The following is a 23228-nucleotide window of genomic DNA, read 5'->3' as shown; positions in this document are numbered from 1 at the left end:
CACTCGAACATCTACATTTATGGTAGGTGTACACAACTGTACTTTATTCTCACATTGATTAACCAGTTTTAGAGTCTAGGGCTTTTCCTATGCCACTCTGAGAAAATGCTGCCCTAAACCGTTGAATCAGTGAATGTGTTGGTACACTGATCGCTGCTTACCAGCTTCCTCCTCTTCCCATAAAATGTCCCAATTTTGCAAATGCTGTATTCATTGATGGATCTTTCGCTGCCTCCATTATTTGCTACCAAATTTTCTGAAACTCACTAACTATGGTGAGTGAACATATTGAAGGAAGATTCTCTCTCACATGGTCTGCTCTCTGAGACAAAAGCTACTTGTTATTGTCCTGGACACAATGGCAGTGTATTCTCATCTGGCTAATTTTCAGGTAGGTCTCTTAGCAGCCTAAACAAGAAAACAGAGGACATTACCCACTTGTGCTTCCATTCTGAACACTGGCCCTTTTTCAACATCTACCTCTGCCATCCATCCCTCACTTGTCAACTCTGAAAGAAAGAGTTAAAAAAAAAAAAAAAAAAAAAAAAAAAAAAACCTGAGGTGGTGAATTTTTATCCAGTACTGAACTTGAACAACTGTAAGGTTTTTCATTCTGGAAGTCAATTCCTTTCCCTTGGCAACTTCCAGAGTAGGCAAAGCTTTCCCCCATCCTGACTAGACCCTCTGTGAGACGCTCTTTTCCTTAGGAAATTACTGTTATCCTTCAGGTACTGATATAAGAATCCCTTAAACCGTCAAGCGATTGGGATGTGAAATCTTTGGAAAGTAGTCCTCTTGGTAACTTTTACCCTTGGCAAGCACATTTCCAGATTTTTAGACCTTATCAGAATACCCTTTTCATTACTCTTGTGAGGGGGTGTCCTCCTGTGTCAGTCCCTTTCTTTTAACCAAAGTAGCCACAGAGGCCAACAGTGATCATCCACACCACTAACGAAAATATGACTAAGTTTTCACTTTAATTTTCCACTATAGTATGTCACATCTTGTAATAGACCCATTCTGACAGATTTATGACCACTGCATTTACCTTTCTACCGGAGCTTCACCTTGAAGATTTTCACATCTTCAAGCGTTGTATGCCAGACTACCTGCATTATCTTCAGTAAAGGTAGTGTTCCTCCTGACCAATACTTTATACCCAGAATGGCCACAGAGATGATCCTTTGTCAGTCCATATATTTGGTAGGTATCTTACTGGTGACCATCTACTGTAATTTGCTGATTTATTCTAGAATGGTTGAAATTGCATTATCATTTGAATGTCCTGTGTACAGAATCCACTCATTGTCTCTTCAGCATTCTGCTTGAGCTTCCTTTGGCAATATCTGGTCTCTTCCTTAAAGATTCATACCTTAGTGACTTATTACAATTTGGGTATTGCCTCCAGAAGCAGTCCTCCCCTGGTTTGGCAGTGTCCTGGCATTTTTTGTTGTGTCTTTTGGCTTTTCCCAGTTAGGGGTCGCCACAGCGGAACTCCGGTCCGCTAATGATTGGCAGTAGATTTTTACGTGCTGGCTTGCCGGGCCTAATGCACAACCTTCAACGAAGGAACTCCCATTCATGCATGTCGCCGCACAGAAGACGCTCTGAGAATCGAACGGGCAACGTCTGTGAGGAGACAACGCTACCACAGCACCACACCGCATTTACTTTCTTCAAATCCATGGCTTCCTCATGTGCTGTTCACACTGAGTCCTTTACTCTGTTGCGGTCATTCCTATAATCGTACCTTTGTGACCCATTACAGACTAAGTTCTGTACACAGGAGCAGAACATCTTTTGGTTCAACAGTGCTTTGGCATATCCTTCTTTGACGGCCTCCCTAGACTTTGGTAGCTAGGGGACTGTACCCATCAGTGAGGAAGAATGAAAAGAACATCATCAGAATCAGGAGTTATATACTTACCTTAACTTGGCATCTGTGTTGTCCATTTTCATTCTTCCTCACCTTCCCTCCCAGCTCTCCCTGGGCTTATTTTTTTCTGGAAGTATACTGCATAATACATAAGCTTGTTTAGCTCCAGGTTAGTTATAATTCTTACTTTATTTGTCCTGTCTTTATAAATCAGTAGACATGAGCAGCAAACTCAATCTGTGGAAGTAAATGTAGTGTAGTGTGTTATGGGAAGAGGGAGGAGGTTGAGATTGGAATCTATTTCTGGAAAATGCGACCAAGTCAGATCCGAGGATCAGATAATCCATCGGTGAGGAAGAATGAAAATGACCAACACGGATGCCAATTTATGGGTAAGTACATAACTCCTAATTTTGCCAGTTAAAACTGGATGCTACTGCACGTCCAGGTTTAAATGATTCTTTTTTACCAGTGTTAAAAAAAAAAGAGGGGAGCCAAGTTGTAACTATGAATTTAATTTAATGCTTTTATACATATGTATCTTTTTAATTTCATTCTATATAGCAATGACATTACAAAGCTATTTCACATGTGTTTTTAACATTTTTTTGATTATTTTAAGATCAAATGGATTGTAGCTTTCAGACTTGGGAAATGCAGCCTCTTGTATTTGCTGATTTATTTGGAGACTAGACTGGGAGGGGGGGGGTCCAGTTTTAGTTCTGATGAATTCCTGGCATATATTTTTCTTACCCAAATAGTTTTTATTTTCAAAACTGATACAGTATTTTAACATTTGCATCATAATCTGAAACTTGTATAAATAACTATATATACAGTATTTGCATTTGGCCCAATATTTTATTATTATTATTATTATTATTATTTGCATTTGTTTAACCAGGATAGTCCATTGGGCTCGAAGAACCCATTTTCAATGGAGTCCTGGGGAGAAAAGCTCCACATACAGATTAAACAAAGATGAGGATATACATATACATTACATGGGGTTAAACAATGGGAAAAAGCTCCACATACAGATTACACAAAGGTGAGGATATACATATACATTTGATGGGGTTAAACATTGTACAGTTTATGTAATTAAACATGCAGAGACAGCTAAAAACACAGGTAATAAGAGTAACAATATATCTATAATTAGATAATTAATAAATAGATAAATAATGAAAGAAAAAACAGTAAGTTTCACCATATTTAGGTTAACAACCAGACAATTAAAGATTTAAATCCTGGTATATTTTTGAGTGGACGAAAACACTTAACTTCAACTTTTCAGTACATTTTTTGTGTGCTGAAGTAATTGTTCCAGATGTGTTTCTGTTTATACCACACCCTTGTTTGGTTATTTGTTATTTTTATGGCATTGTGACGGGCTTCTTAGTTCATTATGGAGACTTAGTAGGATGACAGTTTTGGACTATAGCTTGAATATTCCACTCCCCTTGTGTGGTAATATCTTGGTAGAGAAAGTGCAAGTCACATATTTGGTTTCATCTTTTTTGGAGCTGGTGTAGGTTGAAGCAAAATAATCTAAACAATAATATGTCCTTTGAACAGGAGTGAATTTGCCAATTCTTTGTGGTGTACCATCCACCATGTTACCAAGGGACATTTCTGCAAGAATTCTCTGATTTCTTTCCAAGTTTCATGTGTGAATCCCCAAGAAGATGTTTGGTCATGGGTGATCTTAATTCTCTGATAAGACTATTGAACTTGCTGTAAAGCCTCGGTCTTTGACGGCTGTGGCTTTACTCAGGTGTTTAGTACTGCAGTCCACTTGTCACTTACTGGACTTTTTCAAGCTTGGCTTGGAAACTAGGGACTTGATTGGTGGACTTTTTCCTGGTTCATTTGATGCTTAGCCTTCCCCAGTAACTTTTTTCCTGATACTGAGCTTGTACAATGGTGTGATATTAATGCAACTGCACATAATCCGTATTCACGTCATGCATGCCTTTCAGTCTCTTAAACCAAGAAATTTGTGCCCCCCATTATTTATGGCTTTGTCAAAGGCCCAAAATTTGGACCAGTAATATGTTTTCCTTTAGCGTGAATTTTCTGAAGGGCATGAAGACTAAAACTCCAGTGTCTGTTATTTTTTTGTGACTTCCATCTTCAGTGATTTGTCAGAAGAAAAAAAATATGATGAACAGATCTAAAATGCCATCCAAAACTCCATTCTGTGAAAATCTTAACAGTTGGAAGCTATGATGTCATTGCTTACAACTTGACTGATTACTGTAAGGGAGATCCTTATGCACTATAGTTTGGCCAGGAGTTAGCATATGTAAAAGCAAACTTAGTTTTGATGTTCTTCGTGTTTCACTGTTGCAGTCATTACATTTGGGTAATCTGCTGGCAGGTTGCCCTCAGTCATCCTGAATAACAAATTATTGGGTCCTGCGTTGGTTGCTGTCTCCTCTTCCATGACGTCATGTCGTCTGGGATATAAAACATGCAGCCGATGGCATTTTAATATGTCATTCTTGCCACGTGGTGCCCAAAGCAGAAGCAGTTCGCAAGTGCCGGTCGGCCGACTCCTGAAATTTTCGTTTTTGAGTTTCAGAACCCAAAGTCTTCAAACTAAAGCTAAGTACCCCGTTGGGGAAACTTTTTCTTGCTCCTTACCGATGTCAGTAAAAGTTAATAATTGCATTAGTTGTGGGAAGCAAATACCTCATAAGGATTTTCATTTGTACTGTATTCCTTGCCTAGGACCTGATCACAACGTGCCTTGCTGTCGGTTTTCTGCTAAATTTAACCAACGCACTATTAAGTGTCTGTATATTTTTGCTTCCAAATATTTGGGCTCAAGATTTAACTACCCTGAAATGTCATCAGTTAGCAATCCGACTACCGGAGTTCACAAAAAATGCAAGGAAAAAGACAGAGAGAGACCGTCGAGGTCAAAAACCGATAAAGCTTCTCCTAAGCCAGTTGCCGGTACTCAGTGAGGCGCTTTTGCAGCCCCTGGTACCTGCTACTTTTGAGTTGCAGGCCTCTACTGAGACCCATTCGGAGTCCGGTATGTCACGAGATTCGCAGAGTATTGAACCCGTAGATGTCTCTCCCTTGGATGGGTCCGGAGCCGCTGAGCAGGCACCGGCTTCTGAGGGTGTTTTCAGGCCTCAACATTTTTATATTAAACCGACACCATCAACAAAAACAAGGTCAAAAACAACTTCAGTGTCTAGAAAACTGATGCATGAGCCACGTGCTCAGGCCCCTATGCCTAAAAAAACAAATGATAAAAATGGCTGAGGATTTAATTACCTTGATCAGGAGTTCCCAACCCCCCCCCCCCCCCCCCTGCTAAGAGGCCTAGGCAAGGCACTGATTATGAATCTTCAGATCAGATTTCCATTTCTTCTGATTCCTCTTCTGATCAGGAATTTTCTGTCCACCTTATTGAGGATTCTGATGCAGAGGAATCAATCCCATCTGTATCTCCTGCTGAGGATTAATCTTTTGGAGCGACTTTGCATACTTTAAGGGAACATTTTCACTGGGAGAGTCAGGACTTCTCTGAATCAAAAAAGAGGCTTAGCGATTTCCTCCTTATTCCTCAGCATAGGCCTTTGGCAATACCTCCTGTTTTAGACATTGTTGATGTGTTCTCGGAATCAAGCATGGCTCCTGATTCCCTGCCTCCGGCTCCTAGTAAGCCAGACAGATATTACAGGGTTCCTGACTCCCGCAAATTTCTTTTCAAAAATCGTGCTGCTGATCCTGAGACCATTTCTCAGGGTCCCAAGGGTGTAAAGGCTTCTACAGCCAAAAATCCTACCCCTTCAGATAGAGATTCCAGGGTGCTGGATAGATGGGGTAAGAAAGTTTATACGTCTGCAACCCTGGCAATTAGGGCTTTAAACTGCCAATTTCATATGCTTAAATATCAACAGCATGTTATGGGATTACTGAAACAGAAAATGTGGATTTCTGATTGTGTGGAAAATAGAGTTACAGGATTTATTGCATTCAGCAGAACAGGTTGGAAGGCATACTTTGCAATGTGGTTTTGATTCCTTGGAGGCCTCTTGTAGGGCCGCCGTTATATTGATTTGTGATAAGAAGGCATGCCTGGCTCAAGGAGGAAAATCTGCCTGATCATGTTAAAGCTAAATTGTTGGATGCCCCTTTGCAGCATGATACTCTGGTAATAAGGCAGAAGAGGTAATTAAAGAAAATAGAAGACAAAGCTAAATCTATGCAAACTGTAAAATATTTCTTGCAAGTGCAGCCACCCTGGTTCAGTAGGCACTGGCCTACTAAAAATTGGTCCTTTCCTGTGTCCAGCAGAGCCAATCAGGGCAAACCCAGGCGCTCAAAAGGCTCCAGATATCAATCACAGGGATCTTACAGGTCAAAGCAATGGGGTGCCTCCACCTCCAAATCTGGAGGTAATAAAGCACAACCCTACAGTAAGCAGTCTGTGACTTCCCTCTACCATCTCCAAGCACTTATCTTTTGGCAGTCCCCGTGGGGGGAATACTAGCACTTCATGCACAAAATTGGCAGTTAATAACACAGGACAAGTGGGTATTAAACATAGTATCCCAGGGGTGCAGATTTCATTTCCATACTTTTCCAATTCCAAATGGATGGCCAGATCTGCCACAAAACCAGTGGGCATAGGCCCAGAAACAAGTCATGTCCCTCATGGATATGGGGGCTATTCAACCGGTACCAGAAAAGGAAAAAGGACAAAGATTTTATTAAAGACTGTTCCTGGTACCCAGAAAAGACAATTCATGGCGTCCAATACTGGACTTATCGATTCTGAACACGTTCCTGGACATTCCAAAATTCAAAATGTTGACTTTCCAACAGCTACTGCCTATGCTAGGCAAGAATGCTTGGTTAGTAACTCTAGACTTAAGAGGCGTACCTGCATGTCCCAATAAGGGATTCTTGCAGAAGATACCTCCGCTTCAAAGCAGGTTTTTTGCATTACCAATTCTCTGCACTGCCCTTTGGCTTATCTACTGTGCCCAGGTCTTTACAAAGTGCCTGGCACCAGTAATTGCTTTCTGCAGACAAACATTCAAATTTATCCTTATCTGGACGATTGTCTCATTCAGGCAGAAGACAAGGACACTCTTCTTCAACATCTGGCGTTTGTAAAAAGGCTTCTATCATGCCTAGGGTACACCATAAACGAAAAGAAATCACAACTGGCACCCTCTCAAATAGTTACATTCCTGGGTGCAAGCTTGAATACAACTGCCCAGATGGCTTACCTCACGCCAGACAAACAAATACAATTAACAACATACTTCAAACAAATGGCAACAAAAACCCAGTTATCTGCAAGACAAATTCTGCAGGCTTTGGGGTTCATGGCATCCTGCATTCTACTAATTCCATATGCGAGACTGCATATGAGGAAACTTCTATGGTACCTAAAACGTTTATGGAGTCAACATTGTCACAGTCTGGAAACAATGATTCCTTTCATTCCCTGCCTACAACAGGAGTTTCTTTGGTGGGCAAAGGCATGTCACCAAAACAAGGGACTGTCATTCACTCTACTGCCTGCCACCCAATCCCTACCTCCAGATGCATCAGACTATGCTTGGGGGGGCCCACCTGTCAGGGAGATGCATTCAGGGCATATGGAGCCCAAACCAAATGCATCTGCATATCAACCAGAAAAATGCTAGCTGTTCAGAATGCTCTGACAGCCTTCAAGGACTTGCTTCATCCAGGACAACTACTGATAAAGATGGACACCACCACAGTTATGTGGTACATATACAAGCAGGGGGGTACCCATTCCTACCCCCTTTGCAGACTAGCCATGGCCTTGTGGAAAACACAGCCTTGATTTACCAAATACATCTTCAAGCTCAATTCCTGCCAGGAAAGCAAAATACTCTGGCAGACCTAAGCAGAAATCTTATGGACCCGCACGAATGGAAACTGGATCCACAAATCTTCAGCATGTTAACACAGAAATGGGGAAGCTCAGACAGAGATCTATTTGCCTCTCCCCAAAACTATCAGTTGGACAAATTCTGCACAAGACTTTATCACAAAAAAGCATGGAAAGTGGATGCTCTATCCTTCAGCTGGAGAAAACTATCAGTCTGTGCCTTTCCCCCTCTGCCTCTACTCTCCAAGATCTTACTAAAAGTTAGACAGGAAAATCCAAAAATGATTCTGATTGCTCCGGACTGGCCTCACCAACACTGGTACCCACTTCTAAGGAATATGTCACACCTTCCTCCTTGGTACTTGCCTCAAACACCTCATCTACTGTCTCAGCAGAACAATCAAATTCTGCACACTCAGCTCCAAATTCTGAATCTTGCAGCATGGCTAATCAATTGATTATTCAAACCACACCTCTCAGTAAACCTGTGATGGATGTCATTTTGGAAGCCAGAAGGCCTAGTACTAAAAAATCTTATGCTGATAAATGGAAGAGATTCTGTGCTTGGAACCAAGCACAAGGAATAGACACAGCAAGCCCAATATTCCTCAGATTTTACAATACTTAACTGAGATGCTTGACAAGGGCCTGTCTTTTTCTTCAATAAAAATCCATACCTCTGCCATCTTGGCTCATTACAACACAGAGCCTCCCCTCTTTTCTCATCCTCTGCTCAAACAGTATCTCGGAGGGGCCAAAAATCTAAGGCCTCCCAGGAGAGCACCATCTCTTGCATGGGACCTCAATTTTGTGCTGGAAAAACTCACCCTGCCTCCTTTTGAACCAGCAGCTACTGCGGATATAAAATTTCTGTCTTGGAAGACAGCTTTGCCTTTGGCAGTTACTTCAGCTAGAAGGGTTTCGAAACTACAGGCTCTCATGGCAGTGGAGCCTTTCATTACATTCTACCCAGACAAGGTGTCCCTCAGGACCAACCCTTCCTTTATGCCTAAGGTGGTATCCAGTGTGGCTCTTAACCAGATCATTCTCCTGCCAACTTTTTTCCCAAATCCGCAGAGCAAGGGGGAGTGGATTCTGCATTCATTGGATGTGCACTGACAACTACGATTCTACTTAAACAGGACAAAATCTCTAAGAAAGTCTGAGCAACTACTGGTAGCATTTGCTGCAGGATCAGAGGGGAAGGCTATATCAAAGCAGACTATTTCTAAATGGTTAAGCCACTGCATTCGTTTCTGCTACTTGCACCATAGTAAACCTGTGCCCAAGGGGATCAGATCCCATTCCACCAGGGCTGCCTCCACTTCAGCAGCTTTTCTCAGAGGGGTCCCAACCAAAGACATTCTAGAAGCTGCAACTTGGAGCTCTGTTTATACGTTCACAAAGCATTATCATTTACCTCTCTTCTCAAAATCTAGGGCAGGCTTTGCCACTGCAGTCCTGCAGGGCCTTATAGCTGCTCCTAATGCTGTTTAGTTCCATCCTCCCATCCATAGCTTTGGGATTCTACCCAAATGTAATGACTGCAGCAGTGAAATGCGAAGAACATAGTACAGTTGTGTACACTTACCATAAATGTAGATGTTCAAGTGTATTCACTGTTGCAGTCCAGGTTACCCACCCGCCATCCCCCATTCTATACCTTTTCTTTCCTTCCCTATACTCAAAAGCCTTTGTGGTGCATTTGCTTTTAGTTGAAGGTAAGTTTTTTGTTCCTAAAGTGCATTTTTATATTTACAGTTTATATATTTTTTGCTCCCCATTTGGGGGGCACCTGACATCTGGGGCAAGAAAAACTTATTAAAATGGCGTCGGCTGCATGTTTTATGGAAGAGGAGACAGCAACCGACGCAGGACCCAAGACTTTGTTATTCAGACCAACTGAGGGCAACTTGCCAGCAGATTACCTAAATGTAATGACTGCAACAGTGAATACGCTTGAACATCTGCATTTACGGTAAGTGTACTCAACTGTATTACTTTCATTGTGCCGTGAACCAGACAGAAATCTTATACGGGAAATCATCAATCTAAAGTTGTTGTTTTCATTTGATCTTCAACCTATGGGGCTCTGATCTGGCACGGATCCAACTCGAGGCACCTCCCATACCCATAATGCCCCTCTGTCCCTCCTCCCCTAGATGTCGTTTGCTGATCGATTCAAACAGCACAGGTTTTCCATTGCTCCAAGCTCCAGAGTTGTAAGTGGTTTTCTTTTGGGTTTCTTTTCTGCTTTCTCTTGATTTTTTTATATTCCCTGTCTTCTCTTCACATGTCTTGGCATTGGTCTCTTTCCAAAAAAACAAAACAAAAAAAAACCTTTATTTTTCTATCGAGTGTGTGCATTCTCTTTCTGCCATGGCTGATGCTTCTAAGCCAGGCTATAGGAAGTGTGCAGTGTGTGGGCATAAGCTCCCTCCCTGTGATGCCCACACTCTGTGCATTCTCTGTTTGGGAGTTGCCCATGTAGATTCCTCCTGATCGATCTGCACGGGCTTCACCCCCTGTTCTTTGATCAACTGGAGGAGGAACAAGCTCAATTTAAAGGGCCTTCTCCCGCCTCCCACCGAGGCTGCTGCTACTTCTTCCACCCTGGCTTCTGAGAATCAACCTCCTGCTAAGAAGCCCGAGGATGGAGAGAAAGTATGCTCCATAGAGCAGGATTGGCCTAAGAAGAGTTCTCCAGTGTTCTTCAGACGAGCCGTCATCTAAGTCATGCCCAGATCCAAGCCAGAGTTCCCCTCAGATCCGGTCTCTTTGCTTTTCTGGAGCCTGAGACTTCTCGGGGTCTGTCCCCTACCACCAGCTCTCCTCAGTACCACTCTTAAGTCGGTGTTGGTGGCCTCTTCAGTTAAGTCCATGCAGAGTCCGTCTAAAGCCGAGGTGGACAGGATGATGAAATTCCTTCGGGCCCAGATTCAGCTTAGATTCTTACCTGCTCCACCCCCTGCCGGAGCCAGGAACATGCAGTCAGCCTTTCTCTTTCTCTCTCTCCTTCTCCAATCCAGCCTTTGGTTTCTGAGTCCTTGGGTCTGAGGTTCTTGGGTGTCAATGGGTCGGCGTCTATGGTACCTGGTAACTTGATGCTGACGGTTGCCTTGAGTGGTTCGGCTTCGACATTCTCAGAGTGGACCGGCTCTTCTAGCCGCAGCCTCAGTGTCGGATCCGAGGGGGATGGCATCAATGTCAAGGTTTGTGGGGGTTGTCCCTTCCCTTCAGGGCAGATCCGGCAGCGGGCCCTGGCTGTTCTGCCTTCGGGAGTCCGCTCACCTTCAGTGTTTGAGGTTGTGGAGACGGTTCTCTCTACTCAGTCGAAACCACTCATGACACACTCATCCTCTGATTCCACCCTGGCTCCCTCTTTTTCTGGGCCGGAGTCTTCTGTCCTGTCAGGGACAAGGTGTTTCCAGTTTGACCTGGGAGTTTCCGATCCTGAAGCTCCCGAATCCTCCTCGGATCCTTCCCTGGAGGAGCACCCTCGGAAGTGTATGTGCAAGAGGAGGCACTTCGACTCCCCACCAGAGTCTCACACCAATGATACCGACTTGGAGGAAGCAGCGAGCTCCCCCCCGATCATCCCCGGAGGATGTCTCCTTTGGGAACATCATGGAGATTCTGTGCCCATGCAGTGGGTGGTCTACCCTCAAGTCCAGTCCTGACAAGTCTGTATTCCTGAAAGCGTTTAGCACATGCCTTTCTACCTCCTGTGTGTCCCGTACCCCCATGGATCCGTTGGTGGATCTTATTTCCTCTAGGGCATAGAAGGAGCCAGAAATGGTTGAGCCTATCCCCAGGTGCCCGGATAAGGTCCTAAGTACCCCCATCCAACAAGCCCCACTGGTCCAAAGGGTCCCCAATCAATGCCAAGGTGGTTGTGGCATCCACCAAGGAGATGGCTCAGGAGAACACCTCGGTCTCCCCTCCAGACAGGTAGTCTCGGGCAATGGATCATTTTGGTAAGCAGGCCTACGCTTCAGCCACTTTTGCCTTATGTGCAGTGAATTACCTGGCACGTCATCAGACTGCAGAGGGACCTGGTCAAGGAGGTCACTGAGTCTGCCCTGGGGTCCATGTCGGCAGAGGAGAAGGCCCTCACTTCTGTTTCGATTACATTCATGAGGCTTCTCACATGCTACAGAGGATGCCTTGGGGGCTGCGGGGACGATAGTGGCCATTAGGCAACACGCTTGACTCTGCCTTTGTGCTTCTTTGGAGCCCTTCAAGTCTTCTTTCACAAAACACTTCCTTTGATTCCACCTTGTTTGAAAAACTGTTCGTGATACATTAACCCAGAGCAAGAAGGACGGGAAGACCTTGTTTGCTGTCGGGATCCGCTTTTCCATTCCACAAAGACCCTTTTCTAGGAATCAGCATGGTGTCAAGAAGTTGTGGTTCCAGAAGTGTCAGTGTTCTTCCCAAGATACTCAGGATGCGTCTTCCCCCAGGGGCAAAGGGGGATACAACAGGCGCTGCCCTTGTGGCAGAGGGGGTCCAAAGAACAGAGGGCCATGCTTTCCCAGACAGACCCTTTCAGCAATTCTGAGGGGATTGCCTGACTGCTAGTCTCTGCAAGCAGTGATGGCACTTACCTTTGCACCAAACAGCCTCGGTGTCCATTAGAAATGATTGTTGGGTTCTGTAGATCATATGCAGAAGTTGCTATATCCTGTTTCTTCATACCCCCATTCCACCCGGCCAATTGGAGGTGACAGCTGCAGAAATTGCCAGGCTGCTCGCAAAATGAGTCATCCAGCCTGTTCTCCGCCAGACCAGTCTAGTTCAGGCAGTTATTCCAGGTTCTTTTTGATGCCAAGGAAAACGGGGGGACATGACCCATTCTGGATCTGTCAACCCTGAACCTGTCAGTTGCCAAGACAAAGTTTCGGATGGTCACCCTTCAGTCCATTCTGCCCTTCCTGCAGATGAACAACTGGATGTGCTCTGTAGACCTCCAGGATGCGTACTACCACATCAAGATGGACAGGCGCTCCCGGACGTTTCTCCGCTGATGGTTGGGAGCCAGTCATTTTCAGTTCAGAGTACTTCCCTTTGAACTCACCACTGCCCCCTGGGTGTTTACCAAAATAATGGGAGTAGTGGCGGTTCACCTGTGGCTCTAGGGATTTCAGGTCTTCCCCTACCTGGACGATTGGCTCCTGTCCACTCCTTGCAGGCATCGGCTAATACAGACCAGGGATTACCTTTTTCATCTAGCCCTGTCCCTGGGTATTACCATGAATATACTCAAGTCCCATCCAGCACTAGTTCAGGTGTTGGATTTCATAGGGCCCTGACTAGACACTATACAAGGCAGTTTTCCTGCCTCCAGACATACTGTCCTCACTCTTCCATCATGTACAGGACATTTTTCTGGCCCAGTTTCCCACCGCAGGCTTAGTACTCCAGGTGCTGAGGTCCATGGCTGCCACAATCACCCTTGTCCCAACTGCACCCCTTTACATGAGGGTCCTGCAGTAGACCTTAGCAGTTCAGTGATCCTTTCTAGACCTTCCTCTGTCCCTTCCTGTTTGACTGTCTTGTGTTTGCAGAGACTCCCTACTCTGGTGGCTCTAATCCCAGGACCTTCTTCTGGGTCGACCATTTATTCTTCTCTCTCCCATGACCACAGATACCTTCTTGCTCAGAAGGGGGGGGGGTGGCATTGCATGGGAAGGACCGTTCAAGGCACATGGTCTGCCCTGGAGACCAGTCTGCATATCAGTGTCTTGTAGATGAAGGAGGTGCTCTTGGTGTTGCAAGCTCTCCATGCCCCTCTTCCTCCTGAGACTATTGCCATACAGATGGACAATATGTCCGTGGTCTATTATATCAACAAACTGGGGGGAACTAGGTCCTATCCCACCTGCCATGAGATTGTGGGAGTGGGCGATCTCCACCAACTGTTTTCTGGTGGCACTGCACATTCCGCGGAAGTCCAGCATCTTGGCAAACAGGCCCCAGCTGATCTATTCTGATGCCTTACGAGTGCTGTCTGAATCAATCAGTAGCGGAGAAGCGCTTTCTGAAGTGGTGTCGGCCTTGCTGCAGTATCTTTGCCTCTCCTTCCAGTGCAAAGTTCAGCAATTTTTTTTTGCTCTGATCCCCCCCATCTGGGGAGTCCCATAGAGATACTCAAGTCCATGCTTGGCCCTCCGATCTACTTTATGCGTATCCTCCGCTTCCCCTTATTCCCAATTTCATTCAGAAAGCTCGATGGCTGGGAAGTTGTTATCCTTATTGCCCCTTTCTGGCCTTGTCAAGTTTGTTCCCCGCTCTGTGGTTTCATATGGTGTGTCCTCCCTGGAGTCTGGATCCCATTCTGGATCTGATTTTGCACCCGTGAAGGGCTTCTCACCTGGATCATGTCAGCCTCAAGCTCACAGAGTGGCTGTTCCAATTTCAGTGATAGCCAGGACTTCCTAGCTTTCTTCCATTAATAAGATCCTGATTGCGGCTCACAAGACGTCTACTAGAAAGATTTACTGTAGCAAATGGAAGCTTTTTTTCAATTTGGGCTTCTCAGATTAACCTGGAGCCCTTCACAGCTCCAGTATGTGCCATTTTGGGTTTTTTGGCAAATATTTTTAATCATGGGGCTAGTTTCTCTAGTATTAAGTGTTCAGTTGGTGACGATTTCTAACTTCTGTGTGGAATTTGTCCTCCTTGGCTTCGGCTAAACTTTGTAAGGCCTTTCTGAAAGGTCCCTTTCTCTTTCGGCCTTCAGTTAAGGACTGGGATCTTACCTTTGTTCTGCAGGCTTTGGTTACCCCCTTTCGTGCCAGCTGCCTCGGTTGATTTGCAGTCTTGCCATGAAAAACTGCGTTTTTGGTGGCAATTACCTCAGCCGAGGGGGTTTCTGTGCTTCAAGCACTGTCTAGCAAGTCTCCTTGCCTCCATAAAGACAGAGTATCCTTGCGGACCAATCCCTCTTTCTTGCCAAAGGTGGCTTCAGAATGTAATATTAACCAGGTCATTAATTTGCCAGTCTTTCCAAATTTCCACACAAAATTCACCTAGTAGACATGCACAGTCAACTGTTTCTAGTTGCATAGAACCAAAAGCTTACGTAAATCAGATTAGCGTTTTGTCTCCTTTTCCAAACCTTTTTTGGGGAAGCTTGTCTGTAAATACTATTGCTCGATGGATTTCAGAATGCATTTCCTTGGCCTGTTGAGCCAAAGGTCTGTCTCCACCAGGACATGCCCGGGTGCATTCTACCAGGTCATTCTCCACTTCTGCATTGTTTTGGTCCAGTGTTTCTCTGATTGTTCTGCTGTGACGTGGGCCTTGTCACACACCTTTATTTCTCATCATAAGTTGGATCTTCTTTCCAGGAGCAGGACACCATTTGGCTCAGCTGTGCTCTAAAATATCCTTCTATGAGGACCTCCCAGGTTTTGTTGGTAGCTTGGGGCTCTGTCCCTCAGGTTGAGGATCAAATGAAAACAACTTTAGATGTTCTCACCATAATGTTCCATCTGAGCTGTTGCTTTTCATTTGTCTTCAGCTGTCCCTCCCTCCTCCCTCCTACCTTTTTTGGGCTGAGTAACGGACTAGACTTGAAGGTATTACGGCCCTCTTGTCCTAACCAGCTTTCTGTAGGTGGACTTTGTGGATATACTAGGTATGATAGACCTGTTGGCATATTGCGGTTGGTGCTGTTTTGTGCAACAAACACCATCTGAGGGGGATGAGCGAGAGAGGGGCATTGTGGGTAGGAGAGGAGGTTGGACTTTGGACCTGATGCTGGAGTATACGGCAGAGTCGGATCCGTGCCAGATCAGAGTCCCTCAGGTTGAAGATGTATGGAAAGCAACAACTCAGATGGAATGTTATGGTGAGCACATAACTTATTTTTTCTGTGTATTGAGATTTCCATCATATTGAATCATCCAGTTGCACTTTTTTGAGCGATTGGCTTTCTGCAGAGTTTCGCTGTCTTGCCTCTAGTATATTTTTTTTGGTTTGAGAAAGCCTTGCGGTTCTTAGCTGATTGCCAAGATAAAGCATTCCTTTTCTCTGGATTTGCCAAATGAACAGTGTGCTTGTCTTTTTTACAGGCTTACCAGATTTTTCTGAGTTGAGTTGTAATTATATTGATTAATGTTCCATCTTTATGACCTGCCGTTTATAGCTCTGACCTGGCCTCTAGAGGCTGAATAGCTACATGTCTTGAATTGCAAAAAACATTTTTTTTCCAAAATGTTAGATATTGAGGATTGGGATGTTTTCCTTTTCATTAAGAGACATTGATAACCCCATTCCATGAAAACCAATGTTTGATCCCAGCCTTATGGAATGTTACTGTCCTAACTGTAACCTCTTGTTTATTGGGAAGGATATTGAAAATGTGGTGAAACCTCAGAAGTAAACTTAACATCTCATGGCCTGTTATACCCTTGTCAGTCCTGCTTTACACCCAGGCATAGTATCAAGGCTTCTGTCATTCAAGTGGCCATTGATGTCCTCATGGAGAGGAAGGAGAGTTTAATTCTTGTCTTTTATCTCTTGTCTGCACAACACCGTGAACCAATAGATTCTTTTGGATCATCTGAAACTTTGATTTTTCAGAACTTTTTCTTGAGTGGTGTGACTTCTACATTTTAACAGTTTATAGTGATTGGTGTCTGGTGTTAATTTTTCCACATCTTTTCTCTGGACTCTAGAGGTCTCAAGTCTCTACTGTGGCCAGTGCCATGTATGGGAAGTTATTGTAATAAGAAGCATTTGCTGGTGGTCATATGTCACAAACATTCAGCTATATCTGTCTCTACTTGGAAGTCCTTGCCTAGCTTTACTGCCTTAGAAGATAAGTTAGTTCCGCTTGGACTTGATTGTTGCAAAACCGCCTGAAACATATCCCATCAAAATCCTTGGCTGCTGTTATGCCTGCCCCAGTCTGCCCATTAAAATTCTGCTTTCCCTTTAAATTCCAGACAATTTCCCCAAAAGTTGTGTGTTGTAGCCGTGATATGGAAGTTGCCCCTAATGGCAGGCTAAGAGTGTAGTGATAGTCTTGGCCACCATCATAACTTTTTCCCATCTTAAGCATGTATCCTAGATCTGGCACCTTATTCCAACTTTGTACCTATTAACAGTTCAGGGTCTGGGTGTTCATATTATTTGTACTATAATGCTGTCTACTTTGACCTTTTGGGTGGCAATGTAGCTTGTATGCAATAGGTGTAGAATTCTTCAGACATATTGACACTAGTATCTCAAACTAGTCATATTGCATCGGTGTTAATGAAATCTGGTTTAATTGCAGCCAAGAATATATACAGAATCCTGATTCATATTATCTTTTTACTCACAGCTTGAGTCCTGCTTATCTTGCAGAACTGTTGAAACCCTGTGCACACAGCAAGACACCTTCGGTTATTAGGTGAAAAAGCTGCTAATATTTTCAAGGCATAGACCCATGTGGAAATATTCGACAGGCTAGGCTGTCTTTTTCCTCCCTTCTGTTCCTCCTTTGGAACCAATCACCTTCTGGTTCAGATGTGCAATCTTTAGTGTTCCTTGAGAAAGTATGAAGTGCCCTGTTTTTAGGAAAGTGTACATAGAACCTAACTTGGAACACAGCATTCATTTTTAGGTGTCTTAAGTTTTAAATCTAAATTATTTTTAGTTATGATTTTTTTCAAGCAATGATTTTTAGACATACAGCCTTAATATTTTGGTCTATTTTTGCAGTGCCTGAGAAACACTTATTTAAGTATTAAATCAAGTAACCTAACCTGGAGTCATTGCATCTCTAATTGGTTATGCATATCGGTTCATTGTTCTTTGACAGACTTAGGCAAAATCAAACAAATTTTAATTGCTTTGCCAAATAACCTATTCTCTAGTACTTCATTACTCACAAAACTGTTATTTGCATACTTGGTGTTCTTATTTCAGATGTTTGTGTGAGATTGACCGCTTTTTGCCTGCAAAAATTAAAAGTAAGACTGTTTTAACTGTGAAAACGAAGTTGTCCTTGTAACTGCCTTTTTGTATTTTGAAATCTGATTTGTTCAAGTATGGTTTTAAAAAGTAAACTATAATTTTACTTTTTCCTCCACAGACATTGTCTTATCTGCTTCAGACTCTTCTTACTGGTCCTTACAGTGTAATGCCTAGCAATGTGGGCTCACCTCAGGTACACTTATTAATGCATCAGCTAAATCAGTGCTACAGTCAACTGGCATGGCAGCAGAGCAATGTACAAAGGTATTGCAGAATCCTTTAAACTTTTAAGACTGGCTTTGTGCTATATAACTTTGACAATAGTAATACTTTACAAGAGCAAAATACATTTGTGTTGACTGCATTTTTCAGAGTGCAGTATGTGCTTGTATGGTAGATGTTCTTGTATTGCATCTCATTTCCGGAATTCGCTTAAATTACATATGTAACTTGGGAAGGAGTTCATATCCTTTTCAGGGCTTTGTAATAAGACCATGATGATGGTTTGCAAATGAGCAAGCCAGTAACACGCACTACGTTTAATTGTCTGGATGCTTTAGAATGCTTTTAAAATAATGTGAACCACTTTAGTACCGAAAAAATGTATGTAAAAATAATTTTTTTTTGTTTTGTTACTCTGATGCTCTTCATGTAGATCGCTGTTGGAGTAAGCATAATTACGGGGTCTTCTGTTTATAGAGCCCCTGGATTTCCAGCCCCAGTTGTAAAGCTCAGAACCCTTTCCACTCAGTGTAGCAGATTCTTTCCCTTTGGTACTGGAACATGCTCGCCATACATTGAAGGCATTCACTTAAGACACATTAAATATTTCTTGCCACAGTCCATTGCATATACTTCTGTGCTAGCATTTTATATAGGATCTTCCCTAGTTCTTTGGCTGCTTAAGTGCTCACATGTCAGATAAGTACCATGTTGGGGGAAATTGCTTTTACTTTTGCTGTTTGTAGAAGTTGTATCTTCTGTGATTTAGTGACTTAAACAGTGACCATGTATTAGCAACTAAAAGGAGGAAGTGCATCTGTGGCGGACAGTCCTCACTTTGACTTCCACAGCACAGGTTCTTTTGTGCATTTGCAGTTACCATATAATTTTAGTTCGCCATTAGCAACCTGCTTTTACTGTAGATGTACAGTCTAAAAGTGCAAGTAATCTGAGAGTTCTGAACATATGCTGAGTGAAATGTACAAGGTGTAGTGTGATTAACATTTAAAGGTACATAGTCAAGCAGTTCAGTGAAGAATGAAGTTTCAAACTGTTTGTAGTAAATAAGTTATAGTTGCTCCTCCTACAGCCTTAGTACTGCAATGCATTTAATATAACAGTGCACAATTTCGTGTTGAAATGTAACCAGTGCACTTTTTCTCGCGTGTAAAGATTGTTTACTGAATGCATGCAAGCCATTTTTTTACATCTAAGGGGAATAGGGGCAATGAGTTTCAGTGGGAATGCAAGCTCAATAGAGGGTAATATCTCCTTTTGGAAAGGGCAGATTTTCTTTCTGGAAGATGTACATACAGTGGATATAAAAAGTATACATACCCTTGTTAAATTGCCAGGTTTTTGTGATATGAAAAAATGAGACCACAATAAATCATTTCAAAACTTTTCCCACCTTTAATGTGACCTATAAACCTGTACAATTCAATTGAAAAATGAACAAATCTGTTAGGGGAAAAATATAAAAAATAAAAAACGTACAGTAAGCTGGTTGCATAAGTGTGCACACCCTTACACTAATTCTTTGATGAAGCACGTTTTGAGTTGATTACAACATTCAGTCTTCTTGCGTAGGAGTCTATCAGCATGGCACATCTTGACTTGGCAATATTTGCCCACTCTTCCTTGCAGAAGTGCTCCAAATCTGTCAGATTGCGAGGGCATCTCTTGTGCACAGCCATCTTCAGGTCACCACACAGATTTTCTTTTGGATTTGCCATTCCAAACCTTTAATTTTCTTCTGGTGAAGCCATTCTTTTGTTGATTTTTGGATGTATGCTTGGGGTCATTGCCGTGTTGAAAAGTGAATTCCTCTTCATCATCACCTTTCTAGCAGACACCTGAAAGTTTTGGGCCAAAAGTGACTGGTATTTGGAACTGTTCATAATTCCCTCCACCTTGACTAAAGCCCCAGTTCCAGCTGAAGAAAAGCAACCCCAAAGCATGATACTGCCACCACTAAGCTTCACTGTGGTGATGGTGTTCTTTTGGTGATGCAAAGTGTTTTTGCGCCAAACGTACCTTTTAGAATTGTGGCCAAAATGTTCAACCTTGGTCTCATCAGACCATAGCACATTTTCCCACATGCTTTTGGAAGACTTGATGTATTGTTTTGCAAATTTTAGCCGGGCCTGGATGTTTTTCTGTGTAAGAAAAGGCTTCTGTCTTGCAACCCTACCCCATAGGGCAGACATATGGAGAATACGGGAGATTGTTGTCACATGTAGAAAACAACCAGTACTTGCCAGAAATTCCTGCAGCTCCTTCAGTGTTGCTGTAGGTCTCTTGGCAGCCTCCCTGACCAGTTTTCATCTTGTCTTTTCATCAGTTTTGGAGGGAGATCCAGTTCTTTGCAATGTCACTGTTGTCCCATATTTTCTCCACTTTTTGATGACTGTCTTCACTGTGTTCCATGGTATATCCAATGCTGTGCAAATTTTTTTGTGCTAGTCTCCTGACTGATGCCTTTCAACAATGAGATCCCTTTGATGCTTTGTAAGCTCTCTGCGAACCATGGCATTTGCTGTAGCAGGCAACTGAGTAAATGTAAGGAAAATCCTACTAGGACAGCTGAACTTTATTTGGGGTTAATCAGTCTCTCTCTAATTGATGGCAGGTGTGTACCTAAGAAGACTGAATACTGTAATTAAAGTAAAAGGTGCTTCAATGAAGTATTAGTTTAAGGGTGTGCACACTTATGCGACCAGCTTATTGTACATTTTTTTTTTATATATTTTTTCCCCTAACAGATTTGTTTTTTAATTGAATTGTACAGGTTATAGGTCACATTAAAGGTGGGAAAGTTTTGAAATGATTTATTGTGTTCTCATTTTTTTTATATCACAAAAAACTGGCATTTTAACAGGGGTGTGTACACTTTTTATATCCGCTGTAGTTTTGTGTGTTGGAAGTTAAAAGGTCATGGACGTTCTGTTTAGTCTTTTGTGTGTTTTTATTGAAACAGCCTTGAAAATGTGGCAAGTTCAAATGTGGATAAGAACCAGCTAAATAAGAGACCAACTGGACTAACCATGTCAACATGTAAGTTACTAGTTGGAAGTGCACATTAAAAAGAACTGTAATGTAAAATAGGTGGGAGTACTAGCTTTTTAGTACGTCTGTTGTCCCAGTATTAAAGATACAGGCAAAAGGAGAGTATTGAATTGTATTAAGAAGTGTAGGGTGCAAATAGCAATAGTGAAGTGGACACATTTGGATAGAAATGATCATGTAAATTTGACAAAGAAGTATTTCATGGTGGGCATTTAGTATAATACCAAGGACAAAGGAAAATAGGAGTAATAGTTGTGATTGCTAGAGTGGCTCCAATAGTGATAGAGTTGAAAGAAAAGACAGTGATAGATTTGTGAGAGTAAGGGATTATTGTCGGAGTACACGACTTGCGCTGTCATACACTTGCATTTCACCTAAAGCTGCTGTTATGAAGCTTAAGATAATTTTGAGAGAGGTAAGATTTCAGTAGGCAGTATTAGTTTGGGTGGGGACTGGAGTGTGATCAGTAATGATGAAAATGCATCAGAGGAACCTAGAATGGGGGAGGGGAAGGGTAGATATTTGAAATTTGAAAATTTTAAGAGCAATTGTTGCACACTGATTAATAGATTGATTAGAACTCTCCCAATGTGAAAACTGAAGACTAGAGAAGGTGGCTACTATTTTTTCTGGAATTCAGTTACTGGCTAATAGTTACAGTGCCTGGATGCCAGCAAAGCAATATGAGAGGGCATGCCCCAATGCTCCAGATCTTGGCAAGAGAAAGCAGCTGTATTAGTAAAGGTGCATTCATACCAGCAGAAAGGGTAGCTCCTAACAAAATTGTGGCAGAAAAAAACTATTAAAATTTAGAAATAGCTGTATAGTTGTGGAAAATCATCATTCACTGCACACCAGGCAGAAGAGAAGCAAGTTTATTGCAGCAGTCCAGGAATGTTGAAAGACAGGTTTGAGATCCAAGCTGCTCTGTCAGTCATCTTCATTGGTTCATAGGTAAGTACTAGGCTAGCTGTCCTTGTGGACCATTTTAAGCCTAGCCAATTTCACTTTGTTCTGGAAATAACCAGTACCATTTTGCTGTAGATTGGCTTTACCCATCCCAAGGTCAGCAATTGTATATTATCCCTAATGAGAATAACTAGGATCATACAGTAGATAATTTTTGAGGACTTGTGCATAGGATAAAGGAACTACTTCTGTCCATTAGTAGTACAGAGGGCAGGGCTGGGGTTTTGCATCCATTTATTTAAGTTGCTCTTGAAAACAGACAGGGATGAACTTTGTGTTGAAGGGAGAGTCTGTTCCACAGCAAAGGTATGCCCTGTGAGATGTACCTGTCCCTCCAAACTGATTTGTTAATGTTGCAGAAGAGGTTTAGATCCCTAGACTGAGTATTTCTGATGCCATTTGACTTGCTTATGTGCAGTAAATCACAGTAATCTTCGCAATGTTTTTTTCCTATAGCCTCAAGCTTTTTTTTATGTAGAACTGAGGAGGAAGAGAAAAGTTCGGCCAACAGAGTGAGGCAGCAAGCAGAAGAGGGCTCTGCTCATCATTTTTCTGACAGTACTAAACAAGACACATCTTTATTAAACCATCACTTACTATATAGGCAATCATGCATTCATATAAATGAAAACAAACCACACTGACACAATCTTACTTGCAAGCATTTTACATCGCAAACCATACTGACACCCACCAGTTGCAAACATTATACATCACTTATCTATCTAATCTTTCCACTCAAACATTACATAGCTTATTTAAGTCCTGCCTCCTTTTAAACCATATGCTTCCCTTGTATGTATTGTTCCCACAATTCCCATTTTTTCCTATGTAGTTTGCTCCTACCCTTTTCTAAAGTTCTCAAGTCAAGTTGTTTTATCTGTTTCTATCTTCACTACTTCCAGTATAGTTTTTTAAGATTTTGATTTCCATTTTCTAGTAACTGCTTTTTTGGCAGCCACCATTATTAGACATTGCAAGACCTTACCATGTCTAGGCAATTCCGATTCTGTATCATAGCTCAGAAGAAATAATCTCTCAAGTCAGACCATTCTGTGCCCACCCAGCATCTCTGACAGTGCATCCCGCAGGGAAACCTTAGTCTGCCAAGTCACCACACTCACAGAAAATGTTCTCAATTACCTCTTTCTTCCCCCTCACACTTCCAACATTTGCTGTCTGCCTGAGGAAAAGTTCTCTGGAGTCTGCATGGGCTATAAA

General features: G+C 42.7%; 1 protein-coding gene across 1 annotated transcript in view; it reads left to right on the top strand.

The window, feature by feature from the left end:
- Positions 1 to 23228, top strand: part of PCM1 (pericentriolar material 1) — a gene marked incomplete at its 5' end in the record, with an annotated part of 3258627 nt that overhangs the window by 1178848 nt on the left and 2056551 nt on the right. Inside the window, one exon of the mRNA XM_044063494.1 lies at positions 17866 to 18011. Within this exon, the coding sequence (XP_043919429.1) occupies positions 17866 to 18011 (146 nt within the window). The remainder of the gene's footprint in view (positions 1 to 17865; positions 18012 to 23228) is intronic.

Source organism: Protopterus annectens, chromosome 2.part1 (genome assembly GCF_019279795.1).
Source record: "Protopterus annectens isolate FY-2018-M chromosome 2.part1, PAN1.0, whole genome shotgun sequence".
NCBI classification, from domain to species: domain Eukaryota; kingdom Metazoa; phylum Chordata; order Ceratodontiformes; family Protopteridae; genus Protopterus; species Protopterus annectens.
The sequence above is the reverse complement of the archived record's forward strand: the minus strand, read 5'-3'. Positions and strand labels throughout refer to the sequence as shown.